This window comes from Anguilla rostrata, chromosome 9 (genome assembly GCF_018555375.3).
Source record: "Anguilla rostrata isolate EN2019 chromosome 9, ASM1855537v3, whole genome shotgun sequence".
NCBI classification, from domain to species: domain Eukaryota; kingdom Metazoa; phylum Chordata; class Actinopteri; order Anguilliformes; family Anguillidae; genus Anguilla; species Anguilla rostrata.
In genome coordinates this window covers 4,902,583-4,921,997 of record NC_057941.1, presented here as the reverse complement: position 1 = coordinate 4,921,997, position 19,415 = coordinate 4,902,583, and the positions used below count along the sequence as shown (strand labels likewise).

General features: G+C 45.3%; 1 protein-coding gene across 1 annotated transcript in view; it reads right to left on the bottom strand.

Moving 5' to 3' along the window:
- Nucleotides 1–2,579: 2,579 nt before the first annotated feature.
- Nucleotides 2,580–19,415, bottom strand: part of kctd16b (potassium channel tetramerization domain containing 16b) — a 69,139-nt gene continuing 52,303 nt past the window's right edge. Inside the window, exon 2 of the mRNA XM_064349899.1 lies at nt 2,580–3,463. Coding sequence (XP_064205969.1) covers nt 3,012–3,463 — 452 coding nt within the window. The 3' untranslated portion in view covers nt 2,580–3,011. The remainder of the gene's footprint in view (nt 3,464–19,415) is intronic.

The following is a 19,415-nucleotide window of genomic DNA, read 5'->3' as shown; positions in this document are numbered from 1 at the left end:
TAATATACGTACGCTTGGTTAGATTATCAGGGCAATGGAGAGATATGAAAGCACAAGAGTTTACTATTAATTAATAGCCTGTAATTAATTAATTAATTAAAACTATAACGGACATTGGCCTGGTTGCCATGGTGAAAACTGAAATGGCTCAACAAAGTGGCATGTGCTGTTTCAGTCGGCTTGCCGTCCAACACCTTTGTGTCTGGTCCCCTAGCTTCCCTGTTTATATAACTGTCTTAACTACTGCTTGTATTTTTTCCATAGACTGCGTTGTTGCCGTTCTCGTTGTTTAGTGTTAATCAGTTTAACCTTCAGGGTCCAAGTTGAACTATGCGGTTGTTCCCTGCACTTGACTATTTTCTAGGGTTTCTCATACTTGTTCCTGGTTATGGTTATACACTTTGTTGTATGTCGCTCTGGATAAGAGCATCTGCCAAATGCCTGTAATGTAAAGTAATGTAATGTAACTTCTCTTAAATACTTCATTTGTGTCCATGGTTCTATGGGAATTATTGTAGTAATTGAGTTTTTCCATTATTAGGGGAACTTGTATAAAAATAACATTGAAGCAATGAAACTTTTTTTTTAAGTCATACATTTATTATAAACATTAATAGCAACCTTTACAAGTGTGCATTTGTTTTTTTCAATTAAATTATGTCATTTTAACCGTTTCTGTTTCTCTATAGCTTCAGATAAAATACTCCCGGATGTCTCTTGATGTCTGTCGGTTGTTTTAGGCCAATGAGGCCAAAATGTACAGTAAATGCATGTTTAACTGTGCCATTGCAGGCAACTGATTAATCTTAGTACTTTGTTTGTATTTGGTAAATTAATTCACTAAATTTTATCTTCGACTAAAGTCAAATGAAAATCATTGCTTAACTTATGACAGCAAGTACATTTCAGGTAGGGATTAGGAAAGTAACATTCAAAAATTGTTGGGGAGCATCTGATTGCAAATCTATTATCCAGTTGTCACTGACAATCTGATAGAAATGTATTATTAAAGTTATTATTTTTCATGGCTTTAAGATGTATGAGTCAGTAAGCCCATAATTAAAAACAATATTCTCCATTTGTATTTATTGTGCTATACTTCAGAGATAAAGATATTTCACCACACAGATGACCCTTGAGGTCGTAGATCATGCATTGTGTTGTAACTCATACGATGTACATTACACAGAAAATTTGGTGTGCCGTTAATAGTGATTGAATTCTTTGTCTCACAGAGAATTCTGTTCCCTTGATATAGTTTGTGTCCTACAATCTCAATAATGACAGAAAAACTTCATGGAAAAGCTAACCACATTATGTGATAAACCCAGTGTTACTTTTGCATCTCAAGGACCATAGCTGAAATAGCATTTCCTTTTTAAATCCCTCTCAACCAGAATTATTAAAAAAAATTAAAAAAAACATTACACATATGCCTGCGTGGATTTTCTGTTATGCCTATGGCAGGACTAGCTCCTTAACCTAGTGCCCCATTGTCAAATTTCTGTTCATGTGGCAAGAATATTTTAGCAGCAAACCCCTTGTTCAATAGATCAATAAAGCACACACACGCACACACCCACACACAAGTACGCACGTGTGCACACACACATACACGCACACACACACACAACAACATTAGAAGCAAAACACACAAACACACACACGCAGACACAAACACACGCGCGTGCGCGCGCACACACACAACAACATACAGTACAGTTAGAGGCAAAACACATGCACACACACACACACACACACACACCACACATGCCCGCACACACACACAACACAGCGCAACATACAGTTAGAGGCAAAAAACACACAGCCTGCCGTTAAAATGGAGTCTGCCTTCGCTAATCCGTGGTGTACCACATTGTTGGCCCATAATTCCACGCTCTCGATCCACCCTCTGCCGCGCTGGCGGGGCAACGTTCACCCTGCGGGGGGGGAACATATTTTAAAACCGAATTCTCTTCTCCTGGCGGCTGCCGTGGGATTGTCTTCAGAAAAAGATTTACTGCAAATTATCGTTTCTGTCTGCCGAGCGAGCGTTTTTTCTTTCTTAACGCGACCGAGCGGCTTTCGTAGCGCCGAGTCCGCCACAGCCGCCGTTTCCCTAACTGACAGAGCGGCGGCGTTCGAACGAGGAGGGGAATGAAAGCGACATTTCCTCTCTTTTCTTTCGTGACAGGAGCTCTGTGTCTCTCTCTCTCTACAAAGCGGTGCGCGTGGAGGTCTATCAATTTCACGTAGGCGGCTAATATTTATAGAAAGTGCATTGTCGGGAGAAAAAAGTAATTATTCACAGGGGTGCACATTCATCTTCACCTGTGCGGCGTGAACAGTCGACGCTTTATTTTTTAATACAATAGCTACTGACGGGACGCGATCGAAGCACTGGGTCGAACCAAAGCAATTCATGCAGTGTTTTTTTCTAATTTAGCCGTAGAAGCAGTCAAGCACGGAACCCTTGTGTAAACTCATACACGTACACTATGCCCTGTACTGCGGTGCTAAGGTTGTGTCTGAAAAGATTTTTTTTTTTTTAAACAATAAAAACCAAAACCAGGAATTAAAAAAAAAACAAAAAGACAAAAAATTGTGCTTTCATCATGTGGAACAAGATACCCTGTGAGAGTAATTTTCATAGTGAACAAAAAAAAGCATTTTTTTTTTTGTTTGTTGTTTTTTTTGTTTTTTGCTTTTTTTTTTTTTAGAACTGTGCCATCCACAGAGAAATGATCGCTAGGAAAGCAAGCCGAAGACCGCGAGAACGTGGAATGCAGAAAAACAACCACAGCTGAACGCACAAGTGTTTACGCTCCTGATTGTTTGTTTTTGTTTTTGTTCTTGTTGTTATTATTATCGTTCTTTTTTTTTCCCCCATTAATCGTTTGTCTCATCGTTGTTTGGGTGTTGGGGTTGGTATTGGGGTAGGGCGAAGGGGAGGGGGAAATCCGGGGCAAGGGGGGGGGGGGGGGCAAGGGGGGGGCGGAGTCGACCGCGGCTCAGAGGCGGTACTTCCGGAGGAGGTCCGACTGCCACACATACTTCCTCTCGGGGAAGTGCTCGGGGATCTTGATCTTGCGGAAGTCCTGGATGCACTTCTCCAGCTCCTCCTCGATGGTCATCTTCTCCTTGACGGGCCGCTTCTTGCAGGTGCTGGTGTCGCGGGAGCCGGCCGTCAGCGTGCGCAGCAGGTCGCTCTTGCGCCGCTGCTCCGACTGCTGCAGCATCTGCACGGGGCCCTTCTTGGGCGGCCGGTCCAGCGTCTGGATGTTGGCCTGCCGGCTCACCGGCCCGCAGATCACCGTGCCCTGCGGAGAGCTGGCCTCCGATTGGCTCTCCGAGCTGGAGGTGGAGAGCTCGCTGAAGGAGTTGCCACTCACCGCCTCCCGGTCGCCCTTGTGGTTCGTGCAGCAGCAGTCGCAGTGCGGCGACGACCACCTGGACGGGCCGCCTGGAGAAGGGGAGAGAAAAAACGACAGGTGAGGCCTACAGACAAGAGCCATTCATAACGTTACATTACTTTACATTGCATTACGTAACATTACAATCACTGGGCAGGCACTCTTATCCAGAGTGATGTGTAGAAGAAGAGAACATCAGTGTTACCCTCAGGAACACAAAAATACGGCATCACCAAGAGGGCACAGAGACCCGTTAATAATCGATAAGCGTATTGTGGACCAAACAAATAAAATTTCATATTGTAATTCAAGAAGGCACCACCAGACAGGTAATCGTATCACTGCTTTATCTGTCACATAATCCAAAAGGGAATCCAAAGAAAGAAAGAGAACGAGACAGGATAGCTAATGGGGGGGTCAGGGGTATCTGAAGAGGTGCGTCTTCAGTCTGTGTCAGAAGACGGGCAGGGCTTCTGCTGTTCTGACCGCAGTGGGAACAGGGGCGTTGTAGTGGGGGGGAAAGTTGGACTGACTACCCAGGGCCCGAATGGGGGGAGGGCCCTCGAAAAGCCTGGAATGATGCGTGAGAGACATGGATCAAGAGAGGAAGGGGGCCCACAGAGACTGCTTATGTATAGGGCCCAGAATTTTGTGCTACACACCTGAGTGGGAAGGTCTTTTCTATGACCAGGGGGCAGAACAAACAGGAAACCTGAGGCGTGGGGAAGGGGGGGCGGGGGGGGGAGTGTGGGAAGGACATGTCAGACGCCCAGAGGTGGCAGAATGAGATGCTTTAAGAGAAGTCATTAACCGGGAGATATGCAGCATCATGCCAGGGCTGATAGTCATTACACGGCCATTTTGATTCCGGTTTGGGGTCAGTCATGACTGGTTTAGTGGAGCCGCGCTGACGTCTGGCAGGCTGAGGAAAGATTTCTTGTGTAATCTGTCAAGCCGGCGTTCGAAAAATGCTTTCAGGGGCACTTAAAGATTTCTGCGAAAGACGAATTAGACGTGCCTTTCCGCGGCGAAGTGATTACAGCACGACTAACGGTGGCGGAGATAAAAATGAAATTAACACCCACGCTAGGAGAGGAAAGGTTTATTGTAATTACAGAGCTCTGTTTGACGAGGACCTGGAAATCCCCGGGGAAGGTACATGCGTCGCGCCAGTTTATTCACTGTCAGTGCGGTCTGGCTATTAAAACACGTGGCTGTTAAATGCCCGAATGAGGCTGTGTCGCACACATTAGCATCTGTGTCAGTTCAACAGAGATGCGCAACACTTCAGTTCCAATTAAATTCCCTAGCCCCTTTCAATTCTATCAATTCAAGTCATTTTCCAAAAACCAAAAAAAAAACCTCTAAATTCCTATTCAATTCATCTCGATTCCAAAACCTGATTAAATCAACAAACACAATTCCAATTATCCATTATTCTTCCATCACAAATTCCTTCAATTTTGTTATCTCCTTAAATCAACTCAAAATCCAAGTTCAGCCAGTTCAGTAAATTAATTTGAGTTCATTTCACAAATTTATAAATCCAAATAATCCTAATTATGGGTATTTTGCCGGTCCCTTTAGCTGTCAATGAGCACCAAGGTTTTGGTTCAGAAATGGTAAAAAAAAAAAAAAAAACTTCACCTTTTGAAGGATAAACCTTTGGCCATTATACATTCATATTCTATTTTAAATTATTTTTCTGCACCGGCATGGATGTCTGTGCATGGATCTGTCTCACGAAAGTGATATGGAATGGGAACCCATGTTGTGCTGTGAACATCAGCGCAGCTATGGGTGGCACGGTGGTGCAGTGGGTAGCAAGCAGGTACAGGGTTCGAATCCCGGCCAGGGCCTTTCTGTGTGGAGTTTCTTCCGGGTACTCCGGTTTCCTCCCGCAGTCCAAAGTCTTAGCTAATCGGAGACAGTAAATTTCCCATAGGTATGAGAGGATAGGTGAGTGAATGGTGTGTGTGCCCTATGATAGATTACAAATCATATAATCTTAAAATCCAGTTGCATTGCATTTGGTTGTCAGACGTTCTTATCCAGCGAATCTCAGTGCAGAAAAACCAACACAACGACTCAGGGTTATTTTGGCCCTATAGACAGACAATATACACGTTAGTTTCATCATGTGCTTGGCATCAGTAATCACAGCTAAAACCTGTATTTAGAGCTATCCTTTTGAACAAGCTGAAATGCTTGCAGTCGACTGAATGTCCTCATGAAATATAAACATCACTTCATTACATTGCTGTGGCTTGGCAACACATGGCGTTGTTATACATAGAAATTAGCTCCAGGCGTGTCGTTAACCGAGAGACTTATTTTAATTTTTGTCTCATCAATGGGAGGCCACTCCTGCTCGTGACTGACACTCTGTTGCCGAAAGACCATTATCTTAGGAGACCGCCTGTTAAGAAAAGCTATGCTAATCATAGCTTGAAGGAACCTCCAGCCTGCTTTGAACAGACGGCTCGGTAAACGTTGTTTGTTCAGTTTCGTTAATGATTAAAACAATACTTTGGTCGTTTTTTTTTTATTTTTTATTGCCCCTTTTATCTGAGTCCACATCGGTGTGAGGATAATCTCTCTGAGCAGAGGAGGGGAAGATGTTTGTATGAACATCGCATATGTATGAAGAGAAACTGACCCGGCTTAACCTGGATTGACTCCATTTTATGTGTTAATAATGTAACAGACATTTGACATTTACCATCTGACACACGTGTGTAATAAAGGCTTTAGGCCCAGGCTCTACAGATTTTCATCACTGTGGGCTCCTGGGAGTTGTTGTTTTTTTTGTTTTGTTTTTTTTCTTATCTATAAGCCCCAAACTCAAATCTATGAAATAATGGTTTTTAAAAAAAAAAACATATTTCAATTCATCATTCTACGTTAAGGACAAATTGTGTTTTGCTTAGATAAAACATGGGTCTATTTTACTGAACGTGCATCAGGATCTGGCTCATGAAGTTCGTCACTTGACTGTACAGCCTGCGGTTTTACAGAACAAGGGAGATGCTTGCCTGTGGGACTGAATTACTTTACAGATCACTGAGAAGTCCTTTCATAAAAAAAAAGTTAAATATCAAGAGCATAAGTACTTTCTCTAATACAGAGCAAACAAGAAAAAAAAATGACATTAAAAGCAAAAAATACCAAGGGCAATCTTTCAGACATTTCAGATGCCATTAAATAAAGTAAGATTTGTGCTTGCGGATGTAACGAGATTTTGTCGCAACTTACCAAAAAAAATGAAATTGCTTTCTTAAAAAATCGCCTCGCCGCAAAGTATGGTATGTGGATGTATTTGCGTGTTTTAAAAAAAAAAAATCTCTTCTATTTTTTATTTATGTACTTCCTCTATGACCATGAAAAGATTGTTTTGATATTGTGAAAAAACCCAAGGGCCTCTCACCCAATGCACACTGGGATAGGCTCCAGCACCTCCCATGACCCTGACCAGGATAAGCGGGCATAGATAATGGATGGATGAATAGATGGATGGATGGATGGCTGAAAAGCCAAGGGCGTTGAATCAGTTAGTAACACAATTCTTAGTTTTGCCACTAGGGGGTGCTGCTTTGGGCCCCATCTCTGCACAATTACGGCATTTTTTTATTTAAAAAACATTTTTATGGGTTTTTCCAACTTTATTGGACAGGACAGCGTAGAGAGACAGGAGGAACGGAGGAAGAGAGAGGGAGAAACGTGTGACAGAGGTCGTGCGGTGGGACTCGAACCGCCGACATCGCGGCTCACAGTGAGCGCGTGGACAGTGTTCTGCAGGCTACACCATGAGACACACCCCCCCCCCTCCCTCCCTCCCTCCCTCCCTCCCCACGCCATTTGTTTTTTCCTTTTGTGGGCCCCCTGTCAGTCAAGGGGCCTTCAAATCGAGTGGAATTCCACTGCCGTATGTAAGATTGATCCCCGGGCGTAGTCCAGATTAGTCCTTCCCAGGCTAGATCCGCTGTTTGTTCCGCTGTTTCCCTTTCCCTCAGTTCTATAAAGTGATCCTGGTGTTAATTACCTTCTCTGTTTCTTCGGTCCAAATCAGCACCGGTGTCGGCGAGCTGGAGGAAACTCTACGCGGTTCCCACATTCGCATCGCAATTAACCGCCTTTTCACAGGATCGATTTATCGTCCTTCACCCCGGTTTCTTAAAGAATACCCTCACATTTACAGTCCATCGGCGAGCGGTTACGTACATACGTTCAACAGATTTTTAAATTAAGTTCTGATAAAGTTATGTACGTACCCTAACCAATTGCTTTGGGGGGGGTCGGGAGGTGGGGGGGGTCGAGAGCACTTTAATGCGACCAGTCTCTCACTTAGTTTGACATTAGCCCATTACAGTAAGATTGGATTAGCCGGTGTTTCGTATCCGTCAGGCGCGTATTTATGGCTCGGATTTGCATCATCCGGGGCAGAAATTGAATGCAATTTTGAGCTGCAGAAGAATGAGGCCCCAAAAGCCTATTCAATTCCTTGTCATTGCCATAAGTGGTGTCATCAACCCCCACCCCCCCACCCACGACCCTTTCCATTTAACAATCGGAGTTACAATAGCGTCTGGTCTGTAGCCTTCCCAAATCCCCCCCCCCAGTATGCCTAGCTCCCACCCAGCGAGCAGGAAGCTGCAATACAGACATCTAGAGGGGTGGAAATCAGGGTTGAGAGATGTTTTTACATTTTAAAAAAAGGAGTGAGTTTAACCCTGATAAAGCAGAGGATTTGCCCTGATACAGGCTGGCCACGTCCTAGTGGGACCATAGAAGACTACCACTTCTCAGCCATATGCTGCTGGGTTTTCACCTGAATGCCGAAACACCGTCTAACCCACTTCTCACCAGGAAAAAATGTTCACTGAGAAGGGAGCAGAAATACAGGTTCACTGCAAGATCTGCATTTATGAACTTTATTTTCTCTCTTAACCAAAACGGGTTTCCTGAAGGACTAGGGGGGCTGCTAGCTGATAACTGAAGATGTCTTAAAATGGCCGACTCTGCCATTTCGTCAACGAAACGCGATTCCAACGTGAAACACCGAGGCTCTATGACAGAAACAAACTCTAACCCTGTAGCAGACCTGGGTCAAATGCATATTTGTTTTGGATTCAAATACTTTTCTGTGCTCTGTTGATCTTGCCTGCTGTAATTGAGCCTGCCAATATGACCAGAATGCGGTGTTTCTACTTTTTACTTTTTTTTAGAGTATTTCATTGGTTCTAATACACCAGACAAGATCAGTGAAGCGTAGAAAAGTATTTGAATCCAAAACAAATACGCGTTTGACCCAGGTCTGCCGTGTAGTGCGAGCAGACAAACCCCTTGACTGGAACGACCAACCTTGATGCATCGCAAAGACAAATAAACGCTCTAATTACTTAAGATGTCAGCACGCAGACTTTACCTGCTCAATAAATAGAGGAGAGGCAGGGGGTGGGGGGGGGGGAGGCAGGGGAAGACGAGACTCTTCCCATCCAGCTCTTTTGCTTATAGTGCTGAGCAGGGCATTCGTTTGCGTCGGCGCCCGTGTGAGGGCGTTCTGATCGATGGAGGAGCCGCACCTAATTGGCGCTTTGAAAAATGGGCCCCGACTCCGTGATACAGCGAAATCTGCGGGCCTGCCGATTCCCACCTCGTCTAAATAAAATCGCCGGGCCGGACCACGCCGACCGCAGCGGAGTTGCGGAGGAGACAAATGCCGGGGATGAAAATTACCCAGCATTCAATCTGGCCCGGGAGTGGTATGGTAACTATAATCCGGGCCGATTTTCAACTGCTCACTTTTCACATTCGCCTCTCCACAAGGGCACGGTGTAATGGCACCGTTCCCCACGTTTATCTTCTGTTTACCCAAGTAAGAAAATATGGTTCAGGACCTACATTCAGGTTATAGGGAGTCACAGCAGGTTGTATGTTGATTTATGGGTTGTGTATCTGGCTCCTGCTTCCCAACATGTCAAATCCTTAAAAAGCGCAGGTCTGCTGTTCTGTCAGTTTTTCTGTATAATATCCATAACCATTGTCTGTTCCATAAAATGCACACACACACACAGTATGGGATATCATTGTACAAAAGTAGACCCATCCAAAAATGAACATAATTCCAGCATTTGAAAGCAAGGCAGATTGTTTCATTAGTGCTGTTGTTGGTGTATCCTACTTTCTTTTCTCCTGTCTTGTCTCACTTCTCTTTTTATCTCTTTTACTCCTCCTTTATTTGTCTTCACTCATTTGTTTATTTGTCCATGACCTACAGAGTGTTTCAACTAGAGACGCCAGCTTTGCAGTCTTTTACTTCCAGGAATTCCACACCTGTTAATCGTGTGGATTGCTTGCTGAAACAGTCAAAGCATTGTGGTTTAGTGAGAGTCATGCATCAACTGAAATTATGTTGCTATCGCATAAATCCACATTTTTAGGAAATACTGCACTGTAACATCACCAGTACAGACCTTTCGGGAATCGGGGGTGGTTCGGAACTCTGAAACATTCGCAACTTCGAAAGTTAAGCGAAAATATTCACATTTCAACTTGAATAATTTACTGCAGTGGCCGCTTGCTCAAAACTCTAGTCTTGCTAGGTGTATTGATTAAGACAAGGCTCCATGTTTGAGGCAGTCTCTATTTACACCAGGCAAGGCAGGCAAAGGCTTTTCAGCGCCCTTCTACGAACACAAAGAAGGTCACTCTGCCGCCCAAACGTTTTGGCTCCGGTGGAAACTGTTTTTCGGCTTCATTTGCTTGGGGGTGATCTTTGTGCTCTCGCTGTTTCCATTTCCCCTCTTTCTCGAGTTCAGCGGCCGGGGAATTCACTCAAAGATCCTGCTGGGTTATCGGGGGATGGGGGGGGGGGTGTGGGGGAGGTCGAGGGGGGCCTGGAATTGCTACTTGCCTCAGAAACACTGTGGAAAACAAATCCAGGCAGGTGAGAACCTTTTGGTTATCAGGACAAAAACCAATAGAGGAGAGGGGGATCTTGTTAAATAGTTTTTTTTTTTAGGTTGGCTTTCACTTTTTACGTTTAATGCACAGACATCACAGCACTACTCTGTCTACTTTCCCTTTGCTCATTGTTCCAGGCTAGGGTCACCATCATCATCATCATCATCATCATCATCATCATCATCATTATCACCGCCGGCATGCACAGTTGTCTTGGTCACTGAAGCTCCAGCCAAACGTGGCCCAACACTCACCCCACTTTCATAGTCACTGAGGTCTAGCCCTGCGAGCCGTAACTATAGGCAACCAGGCCTTCCCACCATTTTTTTTTACACAACCCGTTTGATTTGCATGTGCGTGAGGTCCCTAGTTTTCCCCAGTGTGTCCATTTCTCTGTCCTCTGTCTGCATAGCTGCACATATTCTGTCTGTTTTGAAAATAATTAAACTGGGTTTTGTTCAGCAGAATGCACTTCCATGCATAGGCTGGACCCGAAAGTGGAGAAAATCAGAATAGAGTTGAGCTAAAGACAACCAAACCGATTCTAATGGTGACTGATAAAAACAAATTTCACAGGAGAACACTTTTTAGTTTTTTATGGAACTCTCTATGGTAGGTGTGGAAAGAGTGAAGGCTCCCAGATTGAGCTGGCATAGAACCCTTGAGCTAGACAGGGTTCCTCTGTGGAGACACAGAGGAGCCTGTTAGAACCCTTTCCTTCATGAGAGTGCAGCATGCATCCTGCCCTTTCCTGTGCATGTTCAATTTATGTTTCCATTCCAGGGAGACCAAAAAAAAAAAATTTAATAAATAAAAGATTCAAATGTCTTTTTAATATCCACTCTGAAAGGGCATATTGTCTGTGGTCAGAGCCCATTAAACCCAGTCTAATTGCCCGGCTCGTGTGCTGCGATGAGCTGTCATCTTAGGTCAGGTCAAGTCGGGTTGTGCGTCCCACTGCGCCACCCCTCCCCCCCAGCCCTGCCCACCACAACACCCCCCCCCCACCCCCACCCCCACCACTCCCTCTCCCTGCCCCCAGATACCCTCACCACCACCCTGCACTGTGATAAACACATCCAACGCTAGTTCTGCATACGTCAGCTTGAATCCGGAGGAGCGTTTGAAGCGTCAGTAGCACTGCCTAAACAAAAATCGCCGCATAAATTCACAGCTAATAAAAATGCAAACGTTCACACGCTCCTACCGAGTTCACTGCAAGCATCTGAACATTTCAGTAACCGATTGCAGCAGGGCTGCCCAAGCCTTTTCCTGAAGATCTACCGTCCTGTAGGTTTTAATTTCAACCCTAATTTGGCACACCTGACTCTACTAATCAGCAGCTCAATGAGATTTCTAGCGGTTGAATGAGGTGTGCTTTTTTTAGGGCTGGAGTGAAAACCTATAGGACAGCTACGAGATCTCCAGGAACAGGGCTGGGCAGCCCTGAATTACTGTGTCAAAATTAAGCTTCAACACTAGGTTAGGTCATACCTGTCAGGCCAGGGAGACATGTCATCTCCAATGCTTTCACATGAACGGGTCCCTAGACTAGCTTGTACGCTTGTGAGACTTGACGTTTGACTACATGAGACTAGGTCGTCCAGCAGTGTGTCTCCCCCAAAGTCGAACTGACACCGAGGAATCTGGGCGAGAAGCAACTATCCAAGATCTTTGGCAACTGTAAAGTGAATGTATCTTTTCCTTAGGATGTGTCAATAAAAATGTGTCAAAATTGCACACGCCTGCACGCACACACACACTCACTTACTCACACCTGCATGCATGCACACACACATTAGCACAATAAACTTTGTTGTGGCAGCAACTCAGTTGCTAGCTATTTCTGTCATGACATCTGTTCCTCACACCCCATAAACACGGATGCAACCCTCGACTTGCAACTAAGACCGCAGGAGAAACGGGCGTTAGCGCGTGCTATGGAGGTGCAGGACGCCCTGCTGCTGCTGAGGAGTTTAATTTGCAGTATATGAGGGTGCGTGTATCACGTCCCTAAATGTGCAAGGCTGCTGAGGGGGGTGGGGGGGGTGAACCGAGGACAACCCGTGAGACAGAACTCGAGAGGGCGCGATTTTAATGCGTCGGTATATTTCGAAAGTGGCATCGGGGCCTGCAGAGGAGGAGCGTGTCACGCTTCCTGCTTCGCGCCGCTTCCTGCTTCACGCTGGCTGAACCTGTTGTTCGCTTTTTTTTTTCGCGGCTTCCATTTTGGAGCTGACAAGTGACCTCAAGGTTTTTATCCCCCACCCCCCCCCCCCCCGACAGAAAGAGAGAGCAAAGTCGTGGTGCTATTTATGAACAGAAATGACCCACTTTCAGACCTGGGGGGGGGGGGTTAGTCAGTGGTCACCCAATACCCAACAGCAGGGATTTTCCCATGAGCATTTCTCTCAAACTTTTATTGATAGATAGATAGATAGATAGATAGAGAGAGAGAGAGACAGATATGATAAAAACCCTGGATTTTGTTTACAAACCCAAGAACCAGAAGCCACAACACAACTGTTTTTTTTTTTTTAAATAACCCAACTGTTTCTGTCCTCTTCAGATTTGAAATGGCTAATCACCACTGTAAGCCCACGCAATCACAAGAACATCAGCATTCTGCAGTCCATCGGCTGAGCTTGTGCAGCCATTTTGGTTTTTTCTTGCATACTGGACTGCAGTTCTTACAGACTGACATGGTGGTCACTAATGGATTTTGGGGGGAGACCCCGAGGTGGAAGAAGCCGTTAGACCTGTACCCCCACGGTTCCATCGCTGGGCGAAGCCGCAGCCAATCGGGCCGCAGCGGCCTGTGACGCTGCTAGGCAACAGTGGAGCCTGGGTCGTGATCAGGATTCGCTCTCCCCGATAGGGGGCTACAGCCGGCCACGCCAGCCCGCAGCCTGTCCTGGTGCATTACCCTCACCATTCCATAAGGCTCTGCCTGATGGGACATCCCGGGAGGGGTGTTCTGGATGATCTTCCGCATCCCTTCCACCCCTTCTATCCATTTTTAATCCCTCTCCATTAGCCTCTGTCTGACACCCCCCCCCCACCCCACCCCATTCTCTCGGCCACGCCCCGGTAGCAGGAGGACTGAATATCATGCCGGGGGGTTTGGGGGTCCATCCACGTGTGCGCTCTCTCCCACGGGACAGCCCCTCCTGGGGGGGGGGGCATGTGAGGGGGGTGCGGGGGTTGTAAGCTTAACCTGCCACCACCTCCTTCAAAGCCTTTCCTCAACTTGCCATTACAAGAGCCATTACTTCCTGCCCTCAGACCCCATTGGTATTGACTGGGGAGGCACACACGCACACGCACACACACACACACACACACACACACACACACACACGTGTGTCTGCATCCGCCCGGTCTCTCGCTGCGGTCTTTAGTCTGTCTCTCTGCTGCGATCGATGCGTCGTCAAGTCAATCCCGAGTTTGGACGATTGCCTCCTGATTGATTTCCCTGACAACGGAGGATGACATGCGGGTGAAGGGGGCTGGGGGAGGAGGGGGAAAGGGGTGGGGGCAGGAAGTTGTTTGGGGAGATGGATTATCTTAGCATAATGTAAACATGGCTGGCACACTGTGGCTGGATATATATATATATATATATATATATATATATATATATATATATATATAGTATATATATATATATATAGACTCATATATATATATATATATATATATTTGTGTGTGTGTGTGACAGGGCTCGGTTTGTGGGAGAGGTTTGGGGCAGCCTGAGGACCACGCCTACTGGTTAAGTAGGCACACACACCTGGAGTGCGTCATTAATTAAATCCAGGTATTTAAAGTGTGCTTTCTACCCAGTAGAGGTCTGTGACCAAGGAAGACAGAAATGAAGAAAGAGAGAAACGTACCAGCACGAAAAAGGCTTGGAAGTGTTTTGTAGTTTTGTTATTTTGTCTTATTTTGTTATTTTAGTTTGTTGTGTTGCTTTATTATGTTCACCCTGATCCCGTAAGGGTGAAGGGCTAAGCTGTTTTGTTTGTTTTGTAGTAACTCTCTCTCTCTCTAAAGTGCGTAATAATTTTTTTTTTTTTTTTTGAACAGCTATAAAACATGAGTGACAGTGGCAACTGTGTTTATGTAACTGAGTTTACAGCAGTGGTCTCCAACCCTGGTCCTGGAGAGCTACAGGGTCTGCTGGTTTTCGTAGTGACTCTGCACTTCATGAATCAATTAGAGCAGTTGATTACACCGTTAACTCAACTCACCTGGTGTCTTGGGTCTCAATTGAGTGCTGATTTTAAGGTGACAACAAAAACCAGCAGACGCTGTAGCTCTCCAGGACCAGGGTTGGAGACCACTGGTTTACAGGATCCAGTGCTTAGATAGCGTACAATTCAAGACACTCTGCTTCAAGATACAACATTGGCATGTTTGTGCTGTGACCTTTTTTATTGCCAGAACAAACTACAGTTTTTATGGGGTCATAAATGGGATCGGTTGTGAAGGGACAGCTTCGATTTCACATCTGAGACTCAGCATGTAAGATGAATTCTGCTTCATCGAGCGTTAAAGATTTAAGATGGCAAAACACTAAACTAAAGAGACAAACAAAAACTTAATTTAAGCATTGGTACTCCGTCCTAAAACAGAGAAAACCATGTGGGATTTTAATGCACGTTCTTAAAATCTGCAAAACAATTTCAGAAAAGGAAATTTAAGGAATTCTGCAGTCCACTGAGATCTTTAAAGGAAAGATTCACAGCGCAATATATGGAATAGCAGACTTGAAAAGATAAGATTCCTTAGATTTAGTACGCTGATGACGTAGGTGACATAAGACCTTCAGTCTTGCTCCACAGGAGAATATGTACATACACATTTATCCCCTCAGCTACATTGTCATTAGCTTTATAATTTCACAATTATCTATACATGCAATATGTGGGTAGTGTCCTCTGTCACTCAAACAATTCATGATGTCCCTATATTTGAAACTTTATTTTTAAATAGAGTACACAATGTCTGTATCAACGTGCCAATTTGAATATAATACGCTGCCTCAATTCTGAAATTACTACATTGCATCAATTCAGATAATTGCAATCAATTTAAATTGCCATTTTAATTAACATTCTTGCAGTTCGGACGAAAAAAGAAATCACTTCAGACTAAATGCATCAATCTGCTATTAATCATCACATCCATCCAATTATCATTCCTGTCCCGAAAATTTATATTTACATAAGAAAATTTTAATTTAGAATGGCTGCTACAGGGACAAATGTGTGCATGTGGTTTAAAGCAAAAGAATACACTTCATATAACTCCAAATCAGCTAGTGCAGTGATGCTATGCATCCCATGGTTATGCATGTACATAACTGTATAACTTATATTCACAAATATTAAACATTAAAAATGCACTTTTAATATGGATCCAGAACTTCTTTTCTTCTTCTTGGCTCAAAACGGCACAATCTGTACTCGGTACTACAGCTTTGCAGAATGCCAGACAATTGTATCAGCAATTATAGTGTTGCTAACCTGGGCTATTTCACAGCAAATTGGGCTATTTTCTCATTGTGTTGGGACGAAAGCATTGGGCTGATTTTTCTGTTTTTCTTTCTATTTTTCTTCCCGCATGAAAATAATGCACTCGAGTATATTCATCATTTGCTGCGGATGGGACATGACTCACGGAAAATTGGGGTGTCTCTGTGTCAGGGGAACAGCAGCTGCAGCTAACAATGCAGGTAGCTAAATAGCACTCACTAAGCAAAGAGTTATTCTTGCTCTAAACAAAAAAAAAAGGGGATAATTATCTAAGTACCGTAAAGACCCAAAAAGAATGGGAATCAGACCTGGTCCTTATGAGAAACCATGATGACTTTGAAGGACAGAACTTCACAGTGAATATGGTAAACAAAGTCAAAGTAACTTTTCACATTATTCTCGCATTTAAATAATAGCGACATGGCACTTCTTTAAAACTGACAAATGATGTGTTATTATCTTTCAGCATTGAGCATTGGGGTTTGGGAAACGGTCCCTCCACTTTTGACATTCTTTATTTAAGAGCATCACATACATTTATAAGACTAAATGGGCCCTTTTTAAGTATACTTAAAGTACTTCCTGGAACTATTTCAGAACTTTTAGGGCATTTATGAACTACTTCTAAGCTTCAATATACTAGATCGGTAGACTTCAAGCATTTTAAACCATAATCGGAGTTTACTTCTGGAAAGTAAAGTGAAAGCACACTCCCTAGGATATAGCTACGGATAAAATCTTTTAAGAAAGACGTGTGCTTTTATAAACTTTTTTTTTTGTAAGCGAATGCCCATTAGGGTGCATGAAGGGCCTGCATTGGATGCACAGAGAGTCCAAGAAGTGAGAAATGACACAAATAAATATGTTAATCAGTGCCATTAAGGACAGCTGTTCAGTCACTTATGAACTGGCCAACTAATGTGTCCACTCGCACAATGAATATGATAATGAATAGTGACCACAAGTAAAGATGATATAATTGCATGCCAAACTGTCATCCTTTCAACCCTGCGCCACACATTAAACCGTGTTAATTATTTCTCTATAGTTTGAATGTCATCCTACCAGACCACTCATACTGTATGTCCCTCTGTAGTCTAATTAGGGCTTTGCAGTAATGCATTATACACACAGTTAATTACATTACATACCCTCCATGAGGGGGGTGGGGGGGGGGGAGCCCTCATATTAACATTCATTCTGCTAACAAATTGCTGCTGACCACAATCCGCACACAAATGAAGCAGAAAATACTGTCAGCTCAGAAGCTGATTCCTCTTTGTACATCTACATCATATTACATTGCATTACAGCCATTTTGCAGATGCTCTTATCCAAAGCGACTTACAAATCTTCTTACATACTGTAGCATTTACATTGCATCTATTTATACCGCTGGATATATACTGAATCAATGCAGGTTAACTACCTTGCTCTAGGGTACAATGGCAGTGTCCTACCTGGGAATCGAACCTGTGACCTTTAGGTTACGAGACCAGCTCCTTACCCATTATACTAAACTGCCGCCCCACCTTCTGAGGGACCGGACGTGCCGAATCGCTTCCCGGTATTTGCCTCCGAGCCCGAGCGGGGGGGGGATCGTATCGATTTTGCCGCAATCCTGCGAGATTTCCCTTCATTACCGCCATACTACTGTAAGCCCCCCCCGAAGGCTCCCGCGCAGCTACTGCTGGAATCCGGCGCGGTATTTCATTAAGTGCGATCCCCTGTCCCACGAGAGTCCTTCTACAGCCTATTCATTCCCATGAAGAAAAGGAGGACATTTTTTTTTTTTTTTTTTGCGAGAGCACTAAACCGATGAAAGCGTTCCTCCCGGGGAGACCCCTCGAGGGGTCGGCTTAAGACTCCGCGCACCCCCGCATCCCCCCCCCCCGACCCCCCACCCACTCCCGCCGCGTAAGGATCCGCTCCCGTGGTCCTGTCGCCGGGTAAATCTGCGTAATCCACTTTCGGGAGACGATAACACGCCGGGGTGGAGCAAGGGGGTGGTTTGGGGGGGGACTGGGGGGAGTGGGGGGGGGGGGGTAAGTTTGATGTACTGCCCTAAGGCGACCGGCGCATCAATCCCGTGTTTGATCGCATGAACGTTTCTCCAATGCGCGCGCGGCTCCCGGGAGAGCGACGGACTGGCAAATACAAATATCTCCTCCGCAGCCGGAGATATCACTTACAGCACTGCTGTAAAAATAATAATAATAATAATAATAATAATAAAATATCATAAATAAATAAATAAAGGCAGCACTGAGAACTACAAAAAGAGCTCGCGTACAATTGGGTTCTTAATTGGGTCCGTATAGCAGGAGTCCCACCTGAGACCCGTTCCGACAGGACCAGACTCAGAGGGGCTTTGTTAAAACCGTTAACGAAACGAAACCGTTTAAAAAAACTGCTCAAAAAACGCCCTGTCGACATCACAAATGGGGGCGAGCTAACTTTCGCGAGATGAAGGGTAACTCTGTCTCTCTTTCCCCGGGCCGTGTGATTGGCCGGCCCAGCGTTCCGCTAACAAGGCCTGGCAAGGGGTCTGAGGCTCGGTCGGCCGCTTGATACGAGAGATCTGTCAGACCGTTATCTCCGTCTGGCCCCCGCTCCCCCGCTCCCCCGCTCTCCCCGGCTCCCCCCCCCCCCGCCCCGAGGACCACACGCAAACCCCTCTTTCAAAACGCTCGCCCGCCGCTCCCAGCATGCACCAGCTGCACTTAACCGGCCAGGCGTTCTGCTCCACTTCCTGTTTAGACCCTTTATCCGTTACACCGGCAGACCGCTTTCCGCCTGACAGACCGTTTTTTCCCGCCACACCGGCGATAGATAGCGAGCTGCGATAAAATAAATAGCTAAATAAATAAATAAAGTAAAATAAATCTGACAGGAGCTGGGCAGGAGAACAAAAGCAGAGAAAAACAAAACAAAGAGAGCGCCGCGAGACCCTCGCCGAAACTCTGAGCGACTGACCGGGCTTTGCCGACTGACGAGGTTTTCGCTTCATTACAATAGAGCAGCTGTTCCTAAAGCGGGCGGCGGAGGAGGGTTCCTGGAGTGCGGCTGATTGCGCCGTGGCAGAAAATCTATCCCAGCATTCCCTTCCCCTCGACCGCGCTCCCGCCCCTGAGCTCAACGCTCAAGATGGTCAGCTGACTGAAGGGTCACGTTGGGGGTCGTAGCTATAGAAATATGTACCTAACCCCATTCACCTCAGCAGAAATGAGAGGCTTTCCTTTTTTTTTTTTTAAATCGTTTTTTTTCTCTTTGTGTCCTCTTTCACGAAATCGTCCTCGGCTCGGAGGGTACAGTGATGTCATACCGCCCGAAACGAATCTGGCCAATTAGTCCCGGCAGCCGCCGTTTGCGCAGAAAGGCAATTAGCCAGCCGCCGAAGTGATCAGGCGAAGCAGCGGAGGATTCATTAAAGAAAACCAACACACGCCGTGAGAGGGGAACCAGGGAGGAGAGGTGGTGGAGGGGAGGGGGGGAGGCAGGG